The sequence below is a fragment of the Trichosurus vulpecula genome, chromosome 2 (assembly GCF_011100635.1).
Source record: "Trichosurus vulpecula isolate mTriVul1 chromosome 2, mTriVul1.pri, whole genome shotgun sequence".
NCBI classification, from domain to species: Eukaryota; Metazoa; Chordata; class Mammalia; order Diprotodontia; family Phalangeridae; genus Trichosurus; species Trichosurus vulpecula.
Window position 1 is genome coordinate 163,530,333 of NC_050574.1, and position 21,791 is coordinate 163,552,123.

At 45.8% G+C, this 21,791-nt stretch overlaps 1 protein-coding gene across 1 annotated transcript; it reads right to left on the bottom strand.

Annotated features, from left to right (window-relative positions):
- Window positions 1-1,156: 1,156 nt before the first annotated feature.
- ROBO4 (roundabout guidance receptor 4) lies at window positions 1,157-16,711 on the bottom strand. The gene is made up of 15 exons (XM_036744384.1): window positions 16,562-16,711; window positions 9,904-10,019; window positions 9,496-9,739; window positions 9,069-9,181; window positions 8,150-8,318; window positions 7,759-7,944; window positions 7,506-7,548; window positions 6,043-6,179; window positions 5,653-5,916; window positions 4,916-5,026; window positions 3,581-3,722; window positions 3,175-3,408; window positions 2,646-3,004; window positions 1,894-2,103; window positions 1,157-1,740 (listed from the first exon to the last, which is right to left on the bottom strand). Exons 1-15 carry the CDS (start codon window positions 16,629-16,631, stop codon window positions 1,733-1,735), a joined length of 2,406 nt encoding a protein of 801 aa, XP_036600279.1. The 5' UTR covers window positions 16,632-16,711; the 3' UTR covers window positions 1,157-1,732.
- Window positions 16,712-21,791: the final 5,080 nt, after the last annotated feature.

A 21,791-nucleotide genomic window follows, 5' to 3' on the forward strand; every position in this document is an offset into this window, starting at 1 on the left:
TTCTGAAGCCTCAGATTTTTTTGTCCTTATTCAGCATACTCCACCCTTCCCTTAACACACACACACACACACACACACACACACACACACACACACCCTGAGACTCGGGTTTGTCCCATAATTGTAAGTGTGCAACCTCCTTTTTCTGCCTGCAATCTGATAATTTGACTAGAAGGGTTGAGATAAGAAAAGAAAGCCCAGACAAGAGAGGTAGGAATCTCCCAGTTGGGTGAAGCAGAATAAAGGGGTCCATGCTCCCAGTTAGGTGGGCAGCTCTGAGAAGGGCAGGTGTGCAAAGGGGAGCAAATAGATTAAGACAGGGGCTTGCCTTCCCCCTTCCTCTTCTCCCATACCTCCTATGTCTCACCCCCCAGCAAAGCTTCTTATACCTCTATGTCTAACTGTCTCCAGGAACTGAGATGGCCCCTATTTATGATAACAAAAATATCAAAAGCCTTATCTATGGGGGTGGGAAGGGTGGTCCTGGACCAAAAGAAAAGACTTTATGGAGTCCCAGGGAAGGGATCTATAAAAGGGATTCATACTTTGGGTAGGGGTTGGACTAGCTGACTAAGGAGTTCTCTCCCTATTCTATGATTCTATGATGCTATGTAAAGTGGGAAAGACTCTTATTCTGGTAGTAAGGGCTAAAGAAAATAGAGATGATATTTGCCTCTACCCCACCCCACCCACCCAGGGAAGAGCTCTGAACATGAACTGAGTGGTTAGTTAGAGGCCAGAGGGCTAGTTGTACTTGCCTCCAACTCTTTTCCCCCTATATCTCTTCTCCCACTTTCCAGCGGAGATTTTTTTTTGTAAATAAGCCAATAAAAGCACTTGTTCCCTCTTCTATGTCCTATGTAGCTCTGGTTGCCTGTTGGACTTCTCATTGGGTGAGGACAAGGGTGAGGGTGCTGCTTCTTCCACACTCTGAGCCATCTTCACCAGAGTGTTAAAGCCCTGTCCCAGCTCCTAAACCCCTCAGTCTACCCCAGACTTAGATAATACTGACTTATGGAACTCTATCCCATTTTCGAGGAGCCAAGTCAAGCCCTTCATCTTCCTCAGTGTTTTGCTCTTCACCTTTTCATTCCACATTCTCCTGATCCCAGTCCCCAAGCTGTTGCCCTTATCGCTGGCATAGGGTTTCAATGGCTCAGGCAACAGTTTCTCTTTATTAACACTGGGGATGGAGTTTGGAAGGGAAGGGAGAGAGAACATGGCTTGACCTGGGAGGATGGCCCTGGGCCCTGGGGATGAAGAACAGTGTTACCTGTGGTCCCAGCAGAGATCTATGGGAATGAGATGAAGGTCTGAGATGATCCATTCTTCCCTCTATCCCAACAGCCCTTCATTGTGTTCCACACACATGCATATACACACAAAATATCCCTGTTACCCACCACTCTGATACCGATGGTACATATGGAGGATCTACTCCCCCACCAGAGAAGGTTGAGCCAAGGAGTGGATTCAGGGACCACGACTAAAAAACATGGCTAGGAAGGCAGAGTTCCTCTCTGGCTCCTGAGAGGCTCCAGTTTTGTGTTTCTATTTCTCAGAGTCCCAGGAGGAGAAAAACTGTGTTGAACTCCTGGAAGGGGATGGGTCTTGTGTCACAGAGAGTGGAGGAACACTGGCTAGAACCCAAGAGTTCATGTCCCCATATTTGAAGGCAGATAGGCAGCAGTTTCCACTCCATTTCCATGTCCAGGGACTTTCAGTTTACAAATCAAGAGTCTAGAAATGAAGAAGTTGAATTAAAATGGGGTTGGAAGGGCTGTTTGTTCACCTCCAGGAGGTATCCATTCAGTACTCAAAGAGTACTTTCTCCTTTCCCAGATGCCTCCACCACTTTCTTCCCCTTTGTTCCTATGCCACAAAGACACTCACCATGGGCTTTAAGCACAGAATGGCCAGCCTTTTGCCTCCCTCGGGGTGGACCTTTCTCTATCTCAGAGGGGGAAGGAGGTAGCCCCTTACGTAGCCGACTATATTTCTTCTCCATATCTTCAATCCAGTTTGAATTCCACTCCCACACTGGCAGAGTCAGGTTAGAAGTGGGGGCGAGGTCATCTTGAGGGGAAGGAGGTGGAGACAAGTCTAATGGGGATGAACAAGATATTAGAAAGGTGTCCCTCAACTAGTACTTGGCACTCTGCAGTAGGGCTCCATGTCAGAATGGATGGAATAAGGGACATTGGATGGCTGGATATAAAGAATCCTGAGTTGCTGCTATTAACATGAAAAGAATTGTCCACATTTGGTTTGGCAGATGAGTAGATCCCATCTGCTCCCTGTCTTCATTGAATCCAGAACAAGAAGAAATATTGGAAACTTCAGTTAGAAGAATTGAGGTTAGAAAGAAAACAGAACTTCCTGAAAGTGAAAAAGATGAAACAGAAGAAAGTAACTAAGGGAAGGAAGATTTTAGAATAATTTTCTTGCAGATCTTTGAGAAAATAAAACACTGCCCACATTTATCTGAGTTCAAAGAGAAGTTTGGAGATAGGGAGATGGACAGAATAACAGCTAGGTTTAAGAGGCTGGAATTCTTTGACTTATTACTCTCCCAGAGGGGTTAGAGAAGAAGGATAGGAGAAGATATACCACTTTGAAGAAGCTTGAAGGATAGAAGGACATACCACTGAAGACACAGTCATGGTCCTTGGACTCCAAGCCAAAGCCAAAGCTATCCACAGCCACAGCCAGAGCATGGGCAAAGTTGGCATCAGCAAGAAAGGAACCATCGGAGGAGCTGACAAGGCTGGCGCGGGCACTGAAGGCATTATCCTCTGAGGCAGAACCCCAGCCATTGGCTAGAGAGCCTTCACTGGGTGTAGGAGTGTGGCAGGGGTGGGGCGGGCATAGCAGACTGCCTCCCTCTGGCCCTTTTCCACCTGCAGTGCCCTCCATCTCCCCTAGTCCAGAGGCTGATGGGATGCTGATATATCCATAGCTGGTGGGTGGTGATGGGGCCCTTCGGACAGGGGTGCCACTGTTCCTGGAGGGGGACAAAGTGTTAGGGTGGCAAAAAGACTTCAGGGGATGGGATCAAAAGCTTTTGTTAGAGGCAATGGATAGGGGTTGTGAGTTTAAGAAAGCTTCTCCAGTTTTGTTGTCTTACTTCCCCCAGCTTTCCACCATGTCTTTGCCCTTCCCCTAGCTACTCACCTGGGGGTCTCATCGTCATCCTCACTAAGCTCCAAGCACAGGGCCACATCTTCAGGGGTCAGCACATTATCCCTTTCATCTCCCAGGGAGGACAATGAAGAACTAGATAGGTGGCTGGAGGTTGGGCGAGGGCCAGAGAGGGAGGAGGCCAAGGGGCTGGGGGATTTGGGAGAGATGGCTGCCACCAGGGGCAGGGAGGATGAAATCTGAGGCTCCATGAAGTTCTTACCTGATCTAACCAGTGAAAGAAGATAGATTCATCAGCCTGGTCCCCCTTTTACTTCTCTGCCCTCAATGGCCTTAGACTCGCCTCGCCTTAAGATCTCCGATAACTCCATCTTACTTGCCCAAGCCTGACTTCCCAAGGAGCCGAAGTTCCTGATACCCCTCCCATGTTCCCTCTTACTGAATGTGTTGACCCTTGGTAGGAGCCCCTTGGATAGGAGAAGGGGGTGCTGGGGGGAGGGGCCTTGAAGCCAACTCATTCCTGGGGTTGAGGAGCTGGGGCCCGATGGCACGCCAGGCAGCCAGAGTCCGGGGTACAGCTCCTGGAGAGCAGAAGCCAGGGTGTGAGGGACATTGGGGACCCCAGCAGCCCCTGGCCCTAGTCTGTGAAGAAAAAAGTTATCTTCATGAACTTTGGAGATGTTGTTGGTGATAGAATATTTCCCTCGTCAGTTTGATGTGCACCTGTTCTACAACAAGAGGGAGAGTGGTGACATAGTTACTGAGGTCACCTAGTAGTGCTGGAGGAGCTGTGGTGTCAGGGTGACTTCTGCATAAACTATGGCTTTGGCTAGGATTTTTTAAACAAACCTATAGGCCAAAGTTAGCACACAGAAGCTGAGGTGAGCCACCTGTTCACACTTGGCATTCTGGATGGGAGAAAAGTCATTGAGATCGAGGGAGACTATAAAGGAGTAAAGCAGGTAGAAGGCAGGCCTCTGTTCCTGGCTAGATAATGCCACACTTCTGGCAGTATGAGAGGACCTGAGCCATTAACAAAAGCACATTTAGAAGACTTGAGGAAATGACAGTTCAGCACTGGGCAGATGTTTTTGGCAGCCCTGATTCTCTTATGCCTATGTATGATTTTTGGTTTTACTTTTCACTTTGAAAATATATGTCCTTGCTTAAAAAAATTCGAAATGTTCTAGGTTAGGGGTGGGGCACCTGCAGCCAGGAGGCCACATGTGGCTCTAGATCCTCAAGTGTGGCCCTTTGACTGAATCCAAACTTCACAGAACAAATCCCTTTAATAAAAGGATTTGTCCTGTAAACTTGGACTCAATCCCCACCCCTGGTCTAGGCTAAGGTAAAAGAGAAAGAAGGATGGCAATTTGGAGTCATCAGTATCCACATGTTATTAGGAGTTTGGAGGACAAGAGACTAGAATGCTGGGGTACAGTCTTTCTTGGAACTAGTCAAATCATTGGACCTCAGTATAGCAGGCATCAAACTTAAGACTGGTCAGGGCCTTAGGCCAGAGTGGAAGTAACCTTGCCTGGTTTCACCCTACCGGACATTTATAAACCTAATCTAACACACACAGACACAACACCCATGAATTTGGGTAAGGATCCACCAAGTTGTCTACAAACCATACTCAGGAACTGGGCTATTAAGGCTCAAGGGGAAGGATCATAAACCAAGAAGCAAAGGATGTAGGACAGCGGAATGCCACTCCCCCCCACCCCGGCCACGATCTCTGTCCTGTCCCACTCCACATCTGGGGTCTCACCTGGGACTTGGGAAAGGTTCCTGAAGTCCTTTCCACCACCCAGCTCCCAGGCCCAGAGCCCTACAGGGCGACTGGTACGGAGCAAAGGAGAACTATTGGCCTGATGCAGCTCTACAAAAGAGAAGGAGAGGACAGAGAAACAGGTAGGGGAATGTCAAGAACTTGGAACTCAACCCCATCTCCATTTTCCCAACTAGTTTAAAAGGTTAAGGATCAGAGGAAAAGAAAGAGGCACTGTCCCCACCCCCAACCTGAGAAATTTTTGATCCTCTCTATCTGCCTACTCCCTATTTGATTCTCTGGCCTCCTTCCCCCAAAAAATGCTTCCAGTCTCTCACGACCCAGTGTGTTCGATAGGTCTAAGGAGAGTTTGGGAGCAGAGGCAAGGTTAGAGTCAGCTGAGATAACTGGATCAGCCAACACCAGTAAGGGGGGGTTGTCTATTATAGGTCAATCTTTAGACCTGGAAAGTTGCTTGATCCCTTATAACCAATAAAACCCATGGCTAGAGTACCTTGATCGAGACAATGTAATACTCTTTCTATGCACTAGAGACTCTGTAATTAAACTTTCCCCCTTAGTCCTCTTCTCTTTTAATTAGAAAATAATAACTGGAAAAACCCCAGGTCCCTCTGCTTTTCTCTTTGGAGAAAGTAGAAAGTTGGTGAAAATTGTGGCCCTCATCCCCTTCCTCCCTCTTTTTTTACTTTAGGCCATTGTCTTCAGACACAATTTACCCTGCTTCTTTGCTACTCTCCAGGCTTCTGTAGGAGTCAGAGGCTGGTGGGGAGAAGGCATCCTTGGAGCACTACAGAGACTATCCAAGCTAGGCCAGGGATTGGAGAGCCTAGCTAACTGAGGTGGAAGCCTTCTGATAGGTGGGGCCCTCGGGCCTGGGGGGATAAGAGGGCCTGACGACATCTCAGTCATAAGGGAGCCATAAAAGGTGCTGGTATCTGGGAGGAGAGGGACACCAGGGCTTCGGGGATCCCAGGAAATCACTGCAATGAGAATAAATGGTAAAGAATGAAGGTTAGCTCCCTTACTCCCATTCCTCCAATTCAGTCCTTGATGTTTTGGCCTTGCTTTGGTGACAGAGGGGCCTTATCTAGACAGGGTGGGCTTACAGGAACGCCGACAGTCTAATGTATCCCTCGTGTCTCCTCCCAGATGGCTGCTAAGGCTGCTGCTGCTGCTGAGGTCCCGAGAGCCAGAGGTGGATCTCCATGTAGTGGCCAGCCAGGGAGAGTCACTTCTGTCCAGCCTAGAAAGATCAGGAACATAGCATTGGGATGAGGCTCAGCTAACCAAGGCCTTCAGCTCATAGCTCCAATGCTAAGAGATGCAGAATAGGCTTGTAGAATGATGCTGTCAACTGTTCTTACCAACTCTCAGCTCCTTCTCCATGGCCCCTCACTATCCTTGACACAGGGAGAGTTTGAGTCAACTCTGCTACTTACACTACCATATGACCTTGGAGAAGTCACTTACCTCTCTGGGCCTCATTTTCCTCAGCTGTACATTGGAGTAGAGGGCCCCTGAAGCCCCTTTCAGCTCTAGACCTAGGATCCTAGGATTTCATAACCAGATGATCCCTAAACATCTCCTCTAATTCTGAATCCTATTACCTTATCCAGTAGTCCCTCCATTATCTAGGAGGCATCAAAAAGGTCCCTTGAGAACAAAGGGAAAAGTCCTAGTATCAGCACAGAAAGAATGAGAGAAGTACAGATGCACACGCTTTACTCAGAGCTGAAAATGTCACAAGCTGAATGACAGGAAGAGGACTTAAAGGAGAATATGTGATAACAGTAGTAACAATAGGTAGAACTTTAGCGCTTTAAGATGCTTTACAAAGTGTTTTATAGTGTTTTAAAGGACTTAACGCAACACTTTACAAATATCTCATTTGTTCCTCACAAACTGGGGATATAGATGCTACAGATGAGGAAACTGAGGCACAGGTTAAGTGACTTGTCCATAGTCACACAGCTATTATGTATCTGAGGCTGGATTTGAACTCAGGCCTTCCTGATTCCATATCCAGTGCTCTTAGCTGCCTTTTAACCAAGTTAACTGAGGCCTGGATTACCTAAATAACAGATAGGTTGGGATAAAATTGTGTAATGGGAGAAATTAGGGAAGCTTCCCTGATCTTCCATCCTGGGGCATGTGGGGTTCATCCCATGAATCATGGGCAGGGATGGACCTTCACTCTGGACCACTTTCACATACTGGCTATGAGCCCCAAGGAGCTGAAGTTCTTAGGCAGATATTTAGAATACTGTATATGGTATAAACTACTTGACTTTGTAACATAATTTCTATTACAAACCGCAGTCTTGAACCCCAAATGCAGTCTAGCTGAGCATATAGAAGTCTCTGCTTCTGGGAGCAACAGAGAGGATAGGAACGTGAGCCACAGTTTTCCCTGCTGGCATTCTGGATAGTAAAAGAAGTAGTGTTGGAGATTCCGTCCCCTGTGTCTGAAACCCATTGGTAGCTGGACAGCTTGGATCCAGGGGAAGAAAGGTACTCCTCTGTCACATACCCCCTTCCCTATCAGTTCCCCACAGATGCCTTCTCTCACCTGTGTTTGAGGATGGCATCCTCACTGGTGTATCTGTACAGACCTGAGGAACGGGAAAATAGAAACTGAGTTCTAGCAGCTTTCCATATCATGACCTAGGACTTCATCCCACATTCCAGGGTCGAGCTGGCTGGACTTCCCTGTCTGGCCCATATCCCCTGCCCACTGGTTCCTCACAGCCTAGCTTACCCATCCCTGTTTAGCCCATTGTCTACATTCCATTGTGCTGCTCAGGTCCCAAGTTCCCACTCACCCATGCCCAGGTGGGCTCTGGCCTTACGCCGGCGGTGAACACAAACCGCAGCCCCCAGCAGCAGCAACCAGAGCACAGCCCCACCACTAGCGATCACCTCTGGCCGGCGCAGTGCAGCTTGAAGCTGCTCCAGGGTTTGGGGACCCAGGCCTGCAGAGTCTTGTGCAGCTTGTTCCAGGGCCTTCTCTAGAAAATACATGGGGTTGTTGGAATAGGGTTTGGGGTGAGGGAAGGGAGTATTACATGGTAAGGAAAGGATATGAAGGATGTGGAAAACTGGGCATGGAGAGCTTGCTGGGGCATGGAGAAGGGAAGGTGGGAGCAGGGAAGGAAAGAAGCAGGGCCAAGGAGTTGGAAGGATGTGGACCAGGTAGATAGATGCTGCTCTGACCTAAGAAGAGGCAGACAGGACTGCTAGGCTCCCCAGCCCCTGCTCCAGTGACTGCTGCCACTTGAATGCAGTAGGAGCCAGACATTCCAGTTACAATCTCCAGCTGAGTACGACCATCGACCACACTCCAGTTGGCACGGGGCAATGAGGTATTGCCCAGACTCCAGACCTGAGGGAACAGTGTAGCAGTAGGCAGAGTGCCCTGCTCAAATCTTCAGAGCTCTGGATCCAGAATGGGAGACAGGCCCTACACTTCAGAATCAGACCATAGACTTGGGATCAGCTTAACTCGGTTTACTATCCTGAGGAATCCTTTCTAACTTCTCCTCTGATGCAAACCCTAGGAATCTCTGGCCAAAAGAGACTTCTTCACACTAACCACACACAGCACAGGATGGGGAGGACGGGAGAGGAAGAGGGCCACTCCCTGAGGTTTCTAGTGTTTTGGGGCACTTAGAAACTGAGAATCCATATTCCCAGCCCAGTCTTCCTCCTGTTCCACACAGAGGCTGCATGGGGGAGTGGAAAGAACACCATCTTTGGAGTCAGGAGACCTGAGTTCCACTCTTGGCTCTGCCTCTAGCTAGCTATGTGACTTTGGGAATGTTACTCCATAGTCTCTGGGCCTCAGTTTCCTCATTTGAATAATGAGGGGACTGAAATAGATGATCTCCAAAGTTCCTTTAAGATCTAAAATGAATAGGTTTCAGTCTTCACCAGTGGAGGAAATGCTGACATCTGTGAAATCATGGGTCCATATCTGTTTCTAGGTGCCACCTCTGATAGTCCTTCCTCCTTCTCCACCTGCCAGATCATAAGTTTGGAGGACTCTAGGCATGAGGGTTTGTCCTGGTTAGCTGAGGCAATGCATGTCAAGGAGGGTGGGGGTATGGAGAATGGGGTTGGGAAAAATATCTACCTGGTAGCCACGGATGATGCCATTGTGTGTCTCGGGTGGAGGTGGATCCCAGCTCACCAGGACACTGCCATTTCCAGGGTTCAGGGTAACAGCCTGTGGTGGGGCACTGGGTACTGATAGGAAAATAGTGAGGCAATGAGGGATATTGGAAGAGGTCCCTGGGACTGTGGATCATAGAACAGAACCAAAAGTGTCCAAGAGAAGGGAACTCAAAAGAAACTGGCATGAGGCCCTGGGCCCATTTCAACAGGAACAGGGGTCTCTTCCAAAGCTACTCTGTCCTGGGAAAAAGCCACCTTGAGAGTAGAACGTAATGTTCTAGCAATCTGAAGGGATAGGGATACAGGGAATTACATAGGAGACTAGTTCTGGGGCAGGGACTGGAGGGTCTCAAAGGGCTTTTGTTATTGGGGGTTGTGGTACTAACCTTGCTCTGGCAACCTCAGAATGAGAATGTTGCTGTCAGGGCCTTGGGCTGAACCAGAGGATGGCCTCACTTTAAACTCATAATCATAGCCCCAGCTAAGGCCCCGAAGTTCTGCACTCTGCCTACCCATCAGCAAGGATTCTCTCCATGGGCCATCTGGCCGCCCTGCTACCTCCGTTGCTGCAGGTAGCCAGGCCCGGAATAGGGCTTTATAGACCTGCGCAGGAGCAGCAGGGCCACTCGCCTGTAGAAAGAGGTAAGGAATTAAGAAGCCACAGGGAGCCTCAGGCAAACCCCACATAGCATATCTTAGCCTCCTGCTGTTCTCTTTCCCAGGGCTCAGGGACTCAGAACCTTGTTTCTCTTCATTTCTTCCCCACCCCTTCTCAATTTCACCACCCTCCTTACTTTCCAGCTCAGCCACACAGCTGGGCCGGGTGTTTGGTCAGTGGTGAGAAGAGTCACATTTTCCAGTTGGACACGCATAGCCAGCAGCTCCAGGGGCTCAGCCAGGACCAGAGATTCTACAGGGGGAGAAGAGATGAAATGGAACCCAAATGGGGAGGAGGGGGAGCAGAGAGCTCAACTCTCAACTTCTCAGCCTTCCTCCTAGTCCCTTTTTGGCTCCTGGGAAGTGGGAGCCTTAACTCTGCAAAAACCCTTTCCTTCAAACATCAGCCCTTCATTCTCTATGTACTGGGACCCAAGAGATTAACTTCACACACCAAGATCCTAGATATTTATTTGTTCCACACAGACTCACTGATTCCAGATGCTCCCTCACACAGGGATACCAAATATACCTATACTAACTCCAGCCCCTCACCTCACATACCTCCTTATCTCGGTCCTTTGTCTCACACACACGTCCTGAGCCCTCATATACTAAGGATCCATATCCTTACCAACAGAAACACCTTAATCTCGGTTTCTCACCCCATTCGACTTAACCCTTGCCTCTCTTTCCCCACACACTCTGACCCTAGGCTCTGACTTCACACAACTCTTACTTCAGATTCTTATTCTACATAGAGCCTCTTACCCTGTCCCTTCACCTCAAACAACCACCCAGGCTGCCCAGCTCTCTCTGTCCTGCTGGATCGGTTGCTATGCACATCCATGCACAAGAACCACTGCATTCTTCCTCTTTGCTTGGGTCATCACCAGCAATCCTCCAGCAATCTCTGTGGATTAGGGTGAGCTATGAGGTTAATCGATGAGCATTTATTAATCATCTACTATGTGCCAAGTACTATGCTAAACATTTGTGGTCATGTGGTTGTGGTTTGTCTTTTGTTCTCAAAGAAGACCATGACATCAGGAAGATGATGCCATAACTTGCGAATGAATTGGATTTACGTGAGGGAGGGCTGTGCAAAGTCACCAGCCTCACTTTCTCCTCCAGAGCCATCTGGGTCCAGTGGCCAGTTATAGATCAGGATGACTGGAGATGGCCCAGGATGGTGGGAGACCTTGGACTTTTTAAGCTAAGGTCTTTCAGAGTTCTCACTTTGACTGAAGCAACACCCATTCAGTGATTAGGTTTGTTTAAGAAGTGAGCCAAGGGATGGTCCCTTAAATTAAAAAAATCAAACTGGAAGTGGAAGACCTTCAGGGTGTTAAACACTAAGGATACAAATAAAAGCAAAACAACAACAAAAAACAAACAAACAAAAACTAGTCCCTACTCTCTAGGAGCTCACAGCCTACAGGGAGATCAAGAGATGAAGATGAGGAGGAAGAGAATTCCAAGCATGGGAGACAGCCAATGAAAATGTCCAGTCTGAAGATGGAGTGTCTTGAGTGAGGAGCAGTAAGGAGGCCAGTATCACTGGATGCAGGGTATGTGAGAGGTGGGAGGGAGAAGGAAAGTGTAAGAAAAGTGGAACCAAGATATGAAGGACCTTGAGTGTCAGAGGATTTTATATTTGATCCTGGATGTGATAAGGAGCCACTGGAATTTATCGAATAGGGAGATGACACGGTCAGAGCTTCAGGGATACCAAACAAAAACTATTGCAATAGTCCAGGTGTGAGATGATGAGAGCCTGCTCCAGAGAGGAGACAGAATCAGAGGAGAGAAGGATCCATATAGGAGAGATGTTAGGAATATAGAATGGACTGGGGCAGGGGAGGAGGAGGGAGTAAGGAGTTGATGATGACAATTAGGTTTTAAGCCTGAGCGACTGAGAGGTGCCTTTGACAGTATTAGGAAAATTAGGAAGAGGGAGAGGGGGTTGAGGGGTGGAGAAGATAATGAGTTCAGTTTTGGACAGACTGATTTTAAGATGTCTGTGAGACATCCACTTCTAGATATCTAATAGGCAGTTGGAGATTCAAGATCGGAGGTTAGGAGAGAGGTTAGGGCTGGAGAAGAAGATGTCAGAATCATCTACATAGAGATCATAATCGAATCCATGGAACAGATGAGATCACCAAGTGAAATAGTATAAAAGGAGAAGAAAAGAGGGCCCATAATAAAGCCTTGGGGGACATCCATGGTTAGGAGGTATGACCTGGATGAAGATTAGTCAAAGGAAACTTTCTTTTGTTTGTGTTACAAGTATGTGCACATGTATATGTTTGGAGAGGAGGGGGGATTTGGTACTTCCCTCTCTCCTCCCACAACTTGAAATAATCAAAGAAAAGATAACCAAATGTACAAGGTATCAATACTCCAACAAAGTGCAAAGTCATCACTTTTTGCAGTGGGATGGAGCCAAAATGCCAGAGTAGGGGCAGCAGCTCAACCAAACACTCCCAATATTCTCCTCCAAACAACTATTTTAATACCTCAAATCGCATTCTGGAGCAGCAGAGCCAACAAAACATCAGGGTGAGATACTTTTCCACCCTAAGACAACTTAAGATGTCATCAGGAGAGATCTGTGACACCCAGGTGGGGGCTGACCTGGAGTGCATAGGCCTTGGAGGTGGCTGTGACAGCAGCAGCTTTGGAAGCTCTCAGCTCAGAGATGACAACTTAGAAAGAGATTAGAGGGGACCCTTTGCTTGTACTAAGTGTAGGACCTGGTGTTGTCTGGCAACTCTATTACCCACACACAGTTCTGGGTCACAGTTCTAGGGTGGAAAGGCATGCTTGTGGTTGGTCACAAGGGAGCAGGGCCCTGGTTCCACTGCTAGGTCAGAGAGGAGCCCTTGAGACCACAGGAGACAATCAACTGTAGAAGATTAGCTATTCTGAGCAATACGATGATCCAAGATAATCCCAAAAGCCTTATGATGAAAAATGTTATCCATCTGCAGAGAGACATCTGCTGAACTCTAAATACAAATTTGAAGTATAATATTCTCACTTTATCTTGTTTTTTTTTGTGACATGGCTAATATGGAAATATGTTTTGCATGATTCCACATGTAAAATTTATATCATATTCCTCAGTGGGTGGGGTAGGGGAGAGAATTAGGAACACAAAATTTTAAAAGATGATGAAAATAAGTAAATAATAAAATTTTTAAAATAACTTTATGAAGTGAAGTTTTGTTTTTTTTTTGCTTTTTGGCAGGGCAATTGGGGTTAAGTGATTTGCCCAAGATCACACAGCTAGTAAGTATGTGTCAAGTGTCTGAGGCCGGGTTTGAACTCAGGTCCTCCTGACTCCAGGGCCGGTGCTGTACTCACTGTGCTACCTAGCTGCCCCTGAAGTGAAGTTTTCTAACTGAATTGGAAGGGCATTTGGCCATTGGCTATGTAAGTTGTCCACACCCCTGGAGTCCTTTAAAAAACTTGGCCTACCAAAATTACCCTTGCATTTCTACCAGAAGTCAGAGGAGTGGGAAGGGGATTTTTCTTTCCTTCACTCTCCATCCCCACCTCCATGGCCATAGTACCTCGTGGCTGAGCTATTCACCCAGTGGTAGACACCACAAACAGCATTCACCAGTTGGAGAGCATTAGGGGCAGAGTCGCAACTAATCCAGCAAGAACAGAGACACACAATCTCTATTGAGATGCAGAAAGAAGCAGCATTCCAGGCAGGAAGTAGCTTCAAGAAGCATGGTACTGACACCAGAGAAGGGAGACAACTATGGATTGGAGAGAGAACTAGCCCTGGAAATGGAAAGTCAGATTGTAGAGTGGAGCAGACCAAGAGAGCCTAGTTGAGCAACATGTCCAGTAGAGATGCTGTGCCCAAGTATGAGCACTGAGAGGACTCCACAATGAGAGAAAGGACACTGGGGCCTGTAGTCCAGAAGGCTTGAATTGCCTGGGCAAATATATGTTTCCTACACATGCCTTATTACCATCCTCCTTGTGCCAACTTTCCACATTGCCATTGTATTTGTGGGAAAGTATACCCCAGGTATAAGGGGAAACTGTGTTATGGCTACTGTTCTTAATATATTACCTTATTAAATGTCTTTGCTTTGAGCTAATTGTGTCTAGTGTCTGACTATTAAAAATAAGTTTACCATTGGGAGGTTCAGGAGCTATAATTTTAGGAGTATAAACTCAAGAGAGTCATTCCTCTAGGGATCCAGGCCCTCATTTCAAGTGTGAGTTGGCAAGGGGAAGGACAGCCCAGAGGGAAGTCATGAGTTATAATTTTATCAATGAGAACCCACAGAAATAGTCATCACCCTGTGGATCCAACCCCGAAGTGTGAATGTAAGTAGGGGAGATAGTCCAGAGGGGATACTATATGCATTTGCATGTTACATCTAGAGTTTAAGAGATAGTTTTGAGAATCCAGCCTCTGAGTCTCCCCTTCCATTCTCCTTCCAATATCCCCCCACAATAGAGTGAGATAGACAAATGAATGGAGAACCTAAAAGGAATTGGTCTGTGAATAGGGCTATGGGAGATTGGAAAACATGTGTCGAGGGCTCCTATCTTTGCTGCTAAGCCCTGAAGTCCCCAATGTAGAGGCAAAATGAAGGCTATTAAGTGCAAGATGTTAATAAGGATGAAATTATATATATATGCATATATATGAGTGTATGTGTGTGTGTGTGTGTGTGTGTGGATGTGTGTGTGTATACATATACATATAGTTTTACTTTGTGATGAATTTTAGAGGGAAATGGTAATTTTTGGTATTTGGTATTACAGAAAATATTTTCTGTAATAAGTTGTAGGCTTTGTAAATTTTTCTGATACTTGTCTGGTGGGGAAAAGGAATAATGATAGCTTTTATTATAATTTCATTTACATTGAGGAAGGGGGTGTGACTGACTGTGTGTGGTTTGCTGGAGCTGAACCACATATCAGTGTCCCATACCCATTGGCTGGGGCATACAGCTTATTGTAACCCTACCATGCGATGAGACAGGCCAGACAGCAGGAGGAGCTAAAGTTTCATGGTAGATCTTTCTAGGTTTGAGAACAGGAAAATACTTCCCTGCCTTCTATTACCTAGGCTCATAGAGTTAGAATGAAAAGAGATATTAGAGATAATATAATCAAACCCTTTCATTGTATACGTGAAAAAACTGAGACCCAGGAAGGTTAAATGATTTTCCCAAAGTCACAATGGCAAGATTTGAGTCCGGGTTCCCTGACTCCAAATCCAGCATGCTTTCCATTATGCTACACTGTTTCAAAGGATAAAGGCTTTTAATTCCAATATAGCAGAAACCATGAGTATACTAGGACCAAGGCCTGAGTAAAATGACCAAGACACTAGATTATTTAGGAAATTTAGTGTTGGGAAATCCTACCAGTCAGTTGATTTTTGAGCCATCTGATAATTCTTGAACTGTGCTATGCACATTGTAAACTTTACCCTCTCCTTGTCAATAAATCATCCTTTGCATAAAGTTGAACCATGACTGGCAGCTTAGAAGGGAGTAGAAGGACAGATGTGTGACCAAGTCCCAAAACTGATTAAATTGGTAAAAACAACAAAGAAGGATTTGGAGCAGAATCCTTGCACTGCTGAGGCTCCCTCAGAACTCCTCTAGAGTTGTGGCCTAAACTTACCAATGATATCATAACTCTGGGACCAAAGACTGCCTACTCTTTTGCTGGGAGACGTTGGGCCCAGGGTGACCCAAATTCCCAAACCACTTGCTCCCCTACCACTGACACCACAACCTGGTCTTGTAGCTGGAAATCTGTATGAAGCACTGTGAGAAAGGGTGATGGAATATTTAGGGAAATGGATAGGACTCCCAACTTTCCTCCCTACTCTGGCATCATTCCCACCTCTACAAGGTTCTGTATCAGCTGTTTTTCCTTCCAAATGCTCCTATTGAAAATTTCCCTATTCTTCATTTACCCTTTTCATTCAGTCACCGAAGCCTCCCTGTTTCCAAATGTAGGGTTGCCATCAAACAGGCCTTCATGCTCCCCCTTTTGCATCCCTCTGGTTTCCAGACTCTCCCCACCCCAAAACCCTCTGTACCCCATGTATCTTTCTTGCATTGGCCCTCCTAAACCATAGACATAGACATGGAAGGGACAGTCTAGAATACCTGCTGATAGCTATGTAGGTTGCTAGCCCAGATCTGATTTAAGGGCTTGGTCAGAGCAGTTCTGGCTATGGGATCCAGGAGGAGGGAAGGTGGTGTGACCAAGGAGGGAAAGTGTGGAGGGGAGTGGATTGGTCAGTGGCTTTCCATTTTGGAGCCACTGGAAGGTGAAATGGGGCTGGCCTGAAGCTTGGCAGCTTAGCCTGGCTAGGCTCAACCATCTGAGAAACAGGCCCTTGGGATGAAAAAGGATTTGGGGTGGGGAGTCCTTGGCCATAAAGTCTAGGTGAGGAAGCAGGTAGTAAAGCTCAGCTAGGACCATTAAGATGTTAACAAGTACTATATTTCTCATTTGTATATTATCTTTATATATGTGCATTTACTATTGGTATACATCAAGTCCCCAAATCCCTGGGTTATAAACCTTCCCATCCCGCCCCTTGTCATTGTTGTTAGGGAGCTCAGTACATCATATATTCTTCCTCAATTCCTCAAGAAGAGCTGCCTCTGGGCAACAGAATCCTTCACATCTCTTCTTTAGCAGGATTTAATCAAAAGCCAAGTACATAAGAGAGATCAGAGAAGAGGAAGAAAGGAGAAGAGGGGGCCCTATCCATCAATTCAGACTCACCTGTGACGAACAGGAGCAGGAAAGACAGACCCAAACCAACCCCTGGGACTCTCATTCGTTCTGGGTTCATTTCTGGTCTCAGTTCTCCACACAGGGCCCAAGGGACCCCTGGGTCCGTTAGACCCTTCTGTCCTATCCAGTATGTCCAGCTGCTCTGAGCTCATTGAGGGAGGGGGGAAGAGGAAAGGGAGGAGGATGGCTGGGCGGGGCACCGGTTGTTTGTAACCATGAATCCTGCTCTAAGAGGGAAGCAGCATTGAGGAAATCGTTGCTTCCTGCCTGGCCCAGTTACAGGGACTAACCTCCTTGGGAGTACTAAGGAAAAAGACAGGACGAGTCAAATTCTCTAACCTTGATCTTTTAGACTTGCCCTTAAACCCTGGTCTTTGCCTTGCCCCTCCCCCACCCCACACCCCCATCCACTAACTCTAATGTTAACCTTAAACCCAAGAGGGAAGAATTAAGAGTAATGGGTGGAAGTTGGAAAAGGGTAAATAGGTTTGATGTCAAGGGGAAAAAAACTGATTACAATTATACAAAAGTGAAATGGGCTGCTTTGGGAGGTAAGAGGTTCCCCTTCACTGAAGGTCTTCAAGGAAAGGCTGGATGACCACTTGACATAATGGAAACTCTTCTGGGAATGGTTTATTGGTCACTGGTGTCCCTTCTCCAAAATTCTGCAATTCTGTGATCATTAATCTCCTAACCTTAGTTTTCTAAACATTCTTCTGGAAGTCCTTGAACCATGAATCTGTTGGTCCCCAGGTAACCTCTTTAAGGAACAGAAGGAGGGACAGGGGCAGCAGAAGCACAGCCCCATGGCACCATAGCAGGGAGACTGGTGGGGACATATGGGAGAAATGTGATGAGTTTGGTGGAGCTAGGTGGGAGTTGGGTTGGGGAAGGGACAGATAGATATGTTTTTGTATGACTTCCAGACTCTACATTTGTAGGGAGAGACCCAAGAATAGGTAGGTATGATTGAGTGGGGAGATACATTGACTTGGGAGGGGTGCAACCTTACAACAGGGCACCCACACAATATTGTCTGTATTTACTACAGTTAGAGTTTGAGGTCTTATGTCTTCTCAGCCTGAGAGTGAAATAGTTCCTAAAACTCCTTACATCCTTCCTCTCTTCTATCCCCCTTCACAGCATCTATTTTTTTCCTCCTAGAGGCAGGCAAAACTTCTGCTTATGATTCCTTTCCTCCTAGGTCTGGAATCTCAGCCATTTCCTGAAGTTGGTTGAGGGAAGGCCAAGGCTAAGTTCTGGAGTCTTAGTGGAGGAACTTATAATGATGTTACCTATTATTCTCTGATACTTCTTCTAAAGGGCCCCTACGTCTGGCTGGAATTCCTCTTTCCCCAACCACAGACAAGGCATACTTACATCTTTATAGTCTGAGACCAAGAAAAAAGATATAGAGACAGAAAGGAGAAATACATAGAGATAGCTGAATTTGCTGCAATGGATCAGTAAAAGACATACATGGATGTTCCAAACTCTTTGTTTTGGAATCCTTCAAATGAGCCAATGATTTTGTTGAAAACCCCATTGCCTGTTGCCTGTAAATTTTGTTGCTGCCACCTCCTGAACTAAGGTCTAATCTATTCTACTACCACATTACAAAGTAAGGGGGAACTTAGGAGAAGAGTTCATATGAGTTTCATTTTATTTCTTCTTTTTTAAAAATTAAACATTTTTTTTAACAGACTCATGATATAATTGGTATGGGAAACTCTCAGTGAAGAACTCCAAATACCAAAGGAGATCAATATCTGCTCTGCAACTGATGGTCTTAAGTAGTTGTTTGGGACATTGAGAAATTAAGTGATTTGTCCTATGTTACACAGTCAATGAGTCTCACTTTTAATTGATTTGATGATGCTCAGGCTTTTATATTCTGGAAAGATCAAAGGATTCCTCAGTGAAAATAAGATAAGGGTAAATATTTTGGGGTCTCAGGTCTGAGATCAACTTTTTCCTAAGATCGGCAGGGTGGGAGAACAGTGGAGATCTGAGAGATAATTTTGGCTTTAAGAAAGGATCCCCTCACCTAAAAATAGGCACTATCCTTAAAGAGCTTCCCTCAGCATGGCTTGTTCCCCTTCCTAGGTTTGGGGTACCCAAGATCACAGGACTGACTTGTCTCTCATACTTAAGTCAGACCATAGGGCATCTTCTATTAAATTTCTCCACCTTGGGACATTAGGGCACCTGTTCCAGGGCCCCCTACTCCAGCCATCTCAGGTCTGGCACACATGGTTGGAACTTGTGTCAGGAAGGTCAAGGGAACTTCCAACAGTGATGTTCATCCGGCTGAATCCCAGGCATGGGATTCATTGTGTTCATTTCCAGCAACCCCAGGGTCTTAATTGTGTCATTTTGCACAAACGGAGGAAGGGCCAGTTGTATGACTCATGGTGATGGTATTACTTGAGGAACTATTCAGTTTTGGACTGACATTACCTAACCGGAGATGAAGCCTTGTCCTGATTTATGGAGTATCAGGGATGTGGAACCATCAAGAATTTGACCCAAGATGTAGGTTCTACCCCAACTCTCACTATTGCATATTGATTTTCCCGTGCTATCCCTTTTTAGTCACTTGCACAAGGGAAGACAGGGCTAAGATCAGAATCCTTTCTGAAAATTTACCATGGGACATCATTTTCATGGTATTTACTGCGTTTATAGCTAGAAAAGACCATAGATATCATCTCTCAATCAGCATTTGGCCTAGAGCTGGGAAGTCTTGAGTTCAAATCCAGCCTTAGCTACTAGCCATGTAACTCTGAGCGAGTAACTTCTTTCTGTTTGCCTCAAGTTTTCTCAACTGTAAAGTGGAGATAATTATACTAGCACCTACCTCACAGGGTGGTTGTGAGAATCAAAAGAAATAAAATTTGTAAAGTGCTTAGCACAGTGCCAGACACATGGGGGGCATTTAATGAATGTTTATTTGCTCCCCTTCTCCTTTATTTTGTAGAGGAAGAAACAGATGTAGAAAGGTTAATTGACTTACTAAAGGTCACTTGCTAAAACTATCAAGTTGAACTAGAATTTGAATACAAGACCTCTTTCCCCTAAAACATGCTGTCTTCTTTGGGGGATGGTCACCTCAACTAGGGGCAATTTGATCACGCCAAGGAAGTAGAGGGTGGAATATTTAGATCATTCAGAAAGCTAGGCAGTAAGAGATGTTCTTTGAAATTTTGAGGTACCTGTCTCTCACACTCAGCCTCACAAATAACCCTGGGTTATTTCAGCTCTCTGATTGGAATAGCCAACTACCCCGGCTCTTCCTTCCTTGACTGGAGGGCCTTCCTACTCAATTTCTTCTTTTCATGTTTGTCAGCCAACACAGCAGAGGCAGATGGGGTTATCAATGGAAAAGGAAGAGATGACCTTTGCTTAGAGGGCTGAGTAAATTTCCAAGATGCCAGATCACTGGACAGAGTTTCCAAAAATGGTATTTCCGAAGACTAGACTTCTGGTAGGTGGGGCAAGATTTAAAGTGAGGGGCAAAGTTAGGGAGGAGGGAGGGACAGAAGGGAGAAATAGCAATGATTCTGTTTTCAATTTCCCCAATGTTCCTGGATTCTCTCAATCCAGACCATGCGTGGCAATAATTATGGGCTTTGGGAAAAGGGCAAAAGAGAGGAGAAAATTGGCAGGAAATGAAAAGGGAATAATAGCACACATCTATATAGCGCTTTACTGTTAAAAAGCGCTTTATACATGATATCTCATTTGCTCCTCACAACAGCCCTGCGAGGTAGGTAATGAAAATGGAAAGGGAGGTTCCTTCAGATGTGAACAAGGGACATAAACAAGGACAGTCGTGAAAGTGAAAAAAGGTATCCTGCATCCAGTAAAGGTACTTATACATGTTAAATATGGTCAAAATGTCCTGTTTCTCAGCATCTAATTTGTATATGACAGATGTGAGGGTTTGGAACTAACTAGAAAACCCTGATTCTTAGAATTCCTTGGTGACTATGGGACAAATATATATTACCTAGTTATGGAGGTGGTAGAAACGTAGAAATGATTTATCCCCATAAGACAGAAGTGAGTCATCTCACTAAAGAGACCTTGTTTTAGATCAGTTGAGTTGAGCCCTCATAGAAGTCAGAGCTCAGGAGAGATCTCTGGTCAGGCCTGGGAAGAAACCCCAGAGCTTGTACTGACATCTGCTGCTTAGTAGAACTGACTGGAGGAGGAAAAAGGCTTTTTGCTTTTCCCTGAATTGCCACCTACTGCCTGAGAGGTAGAAATCTCCCAGAGCCCAGATAAGGAAGCAGGACTAGAGAAACTCTGGAGATCCCAGGCTTAGGGTTTCTGCTTTTGCTGAAATTACATAACATTACCTTGGGACCCCAGAAGGAGGAGCTGCCCAAGTAAAGCAGCTAGCAAAGAAGCAGCTCTACTGAGCAATGAATTGTACAGACTGTTCCTGAGGAAGACAAAGAACATCGAGTCCATAGAATAAAGTTGTCAGCTGCCCCAGCCATGTGTTTTCTACACATTTACCTGCTGTCGTTCTGTAATTTTGTGCCCATTTTATTCCTATGGATATTGTGCATTGGTTGGAAAATATATCCCTATTGAGGGGTGGACTGGTATGTTATTATTCTTGTTTTGTCTTCTGTTTAATAAATATTTCTAATTAAGAGTTAGAATTTGAATATAGGACGTCTTTCCCCTCAAGTCCAACACTTTCCCCTAAATCATGCTGTCTTCTTTATGGAATGGTCACTTCAACTAGGTACAATCGGCTGACTTGTTAAATGGGGAGCACCTTGGTGGGAGTTCAGGAGCTACAGTGTATATTTCCACCACCCAGGTTTCTCCTAGAACCCTGAGTAAATTATAGGAGTGGCCACCCTATCTGTGAACTCTCCAATCTGCCTTATGAGTTCAGATTGGGTGACTGAGCCCACGCTGAAAGAGAAGTGTTGGTGGGAGTGAGTCTAGGTACTACACTTGCACTATACAAGTATTACCATCTCCATTTTTTTTAATATGAGGAAAATAAGGCTCAAAAAAGTTAAATTACTTGCCCAAGGTCATATAGATGGTATGTGGCAAAACTAGGATTTGAACTTGGGTCCTCCAAGTCCAGTTTCTTTCCGCTACAGCTGCTTTTCTAAGGGAAGAGGAAGGAAGGAAAAGAAAAAGGGAGACATAGAGGATGATAGGATGGGTGCTTTTATGTTTGCTC

Coding starts and splice junctions, on each gene's coding strand:
- ROBO4 (XM_036744384.1), bottom strand. CDS start 16,631: ATGAACCCAGAACGAATGAGAGTCCCAGGGGTTGGTTTGGGTCTGTCT. Junction 7,549..7,758: donor CAGAGCCCACCTGGGCATGG/GTGAGTGGGAAC, acceptor CCCGTTCCTCAG/GTCTGTACAGATACACCAGT. Junction 5,027..5,652: donor GAGAGTAGCAAAGAAGCAGG/GTAAATTGTGTC, acceptor TCTCTTTTGTAG/AGCTGCATCAGGCCAATAGT.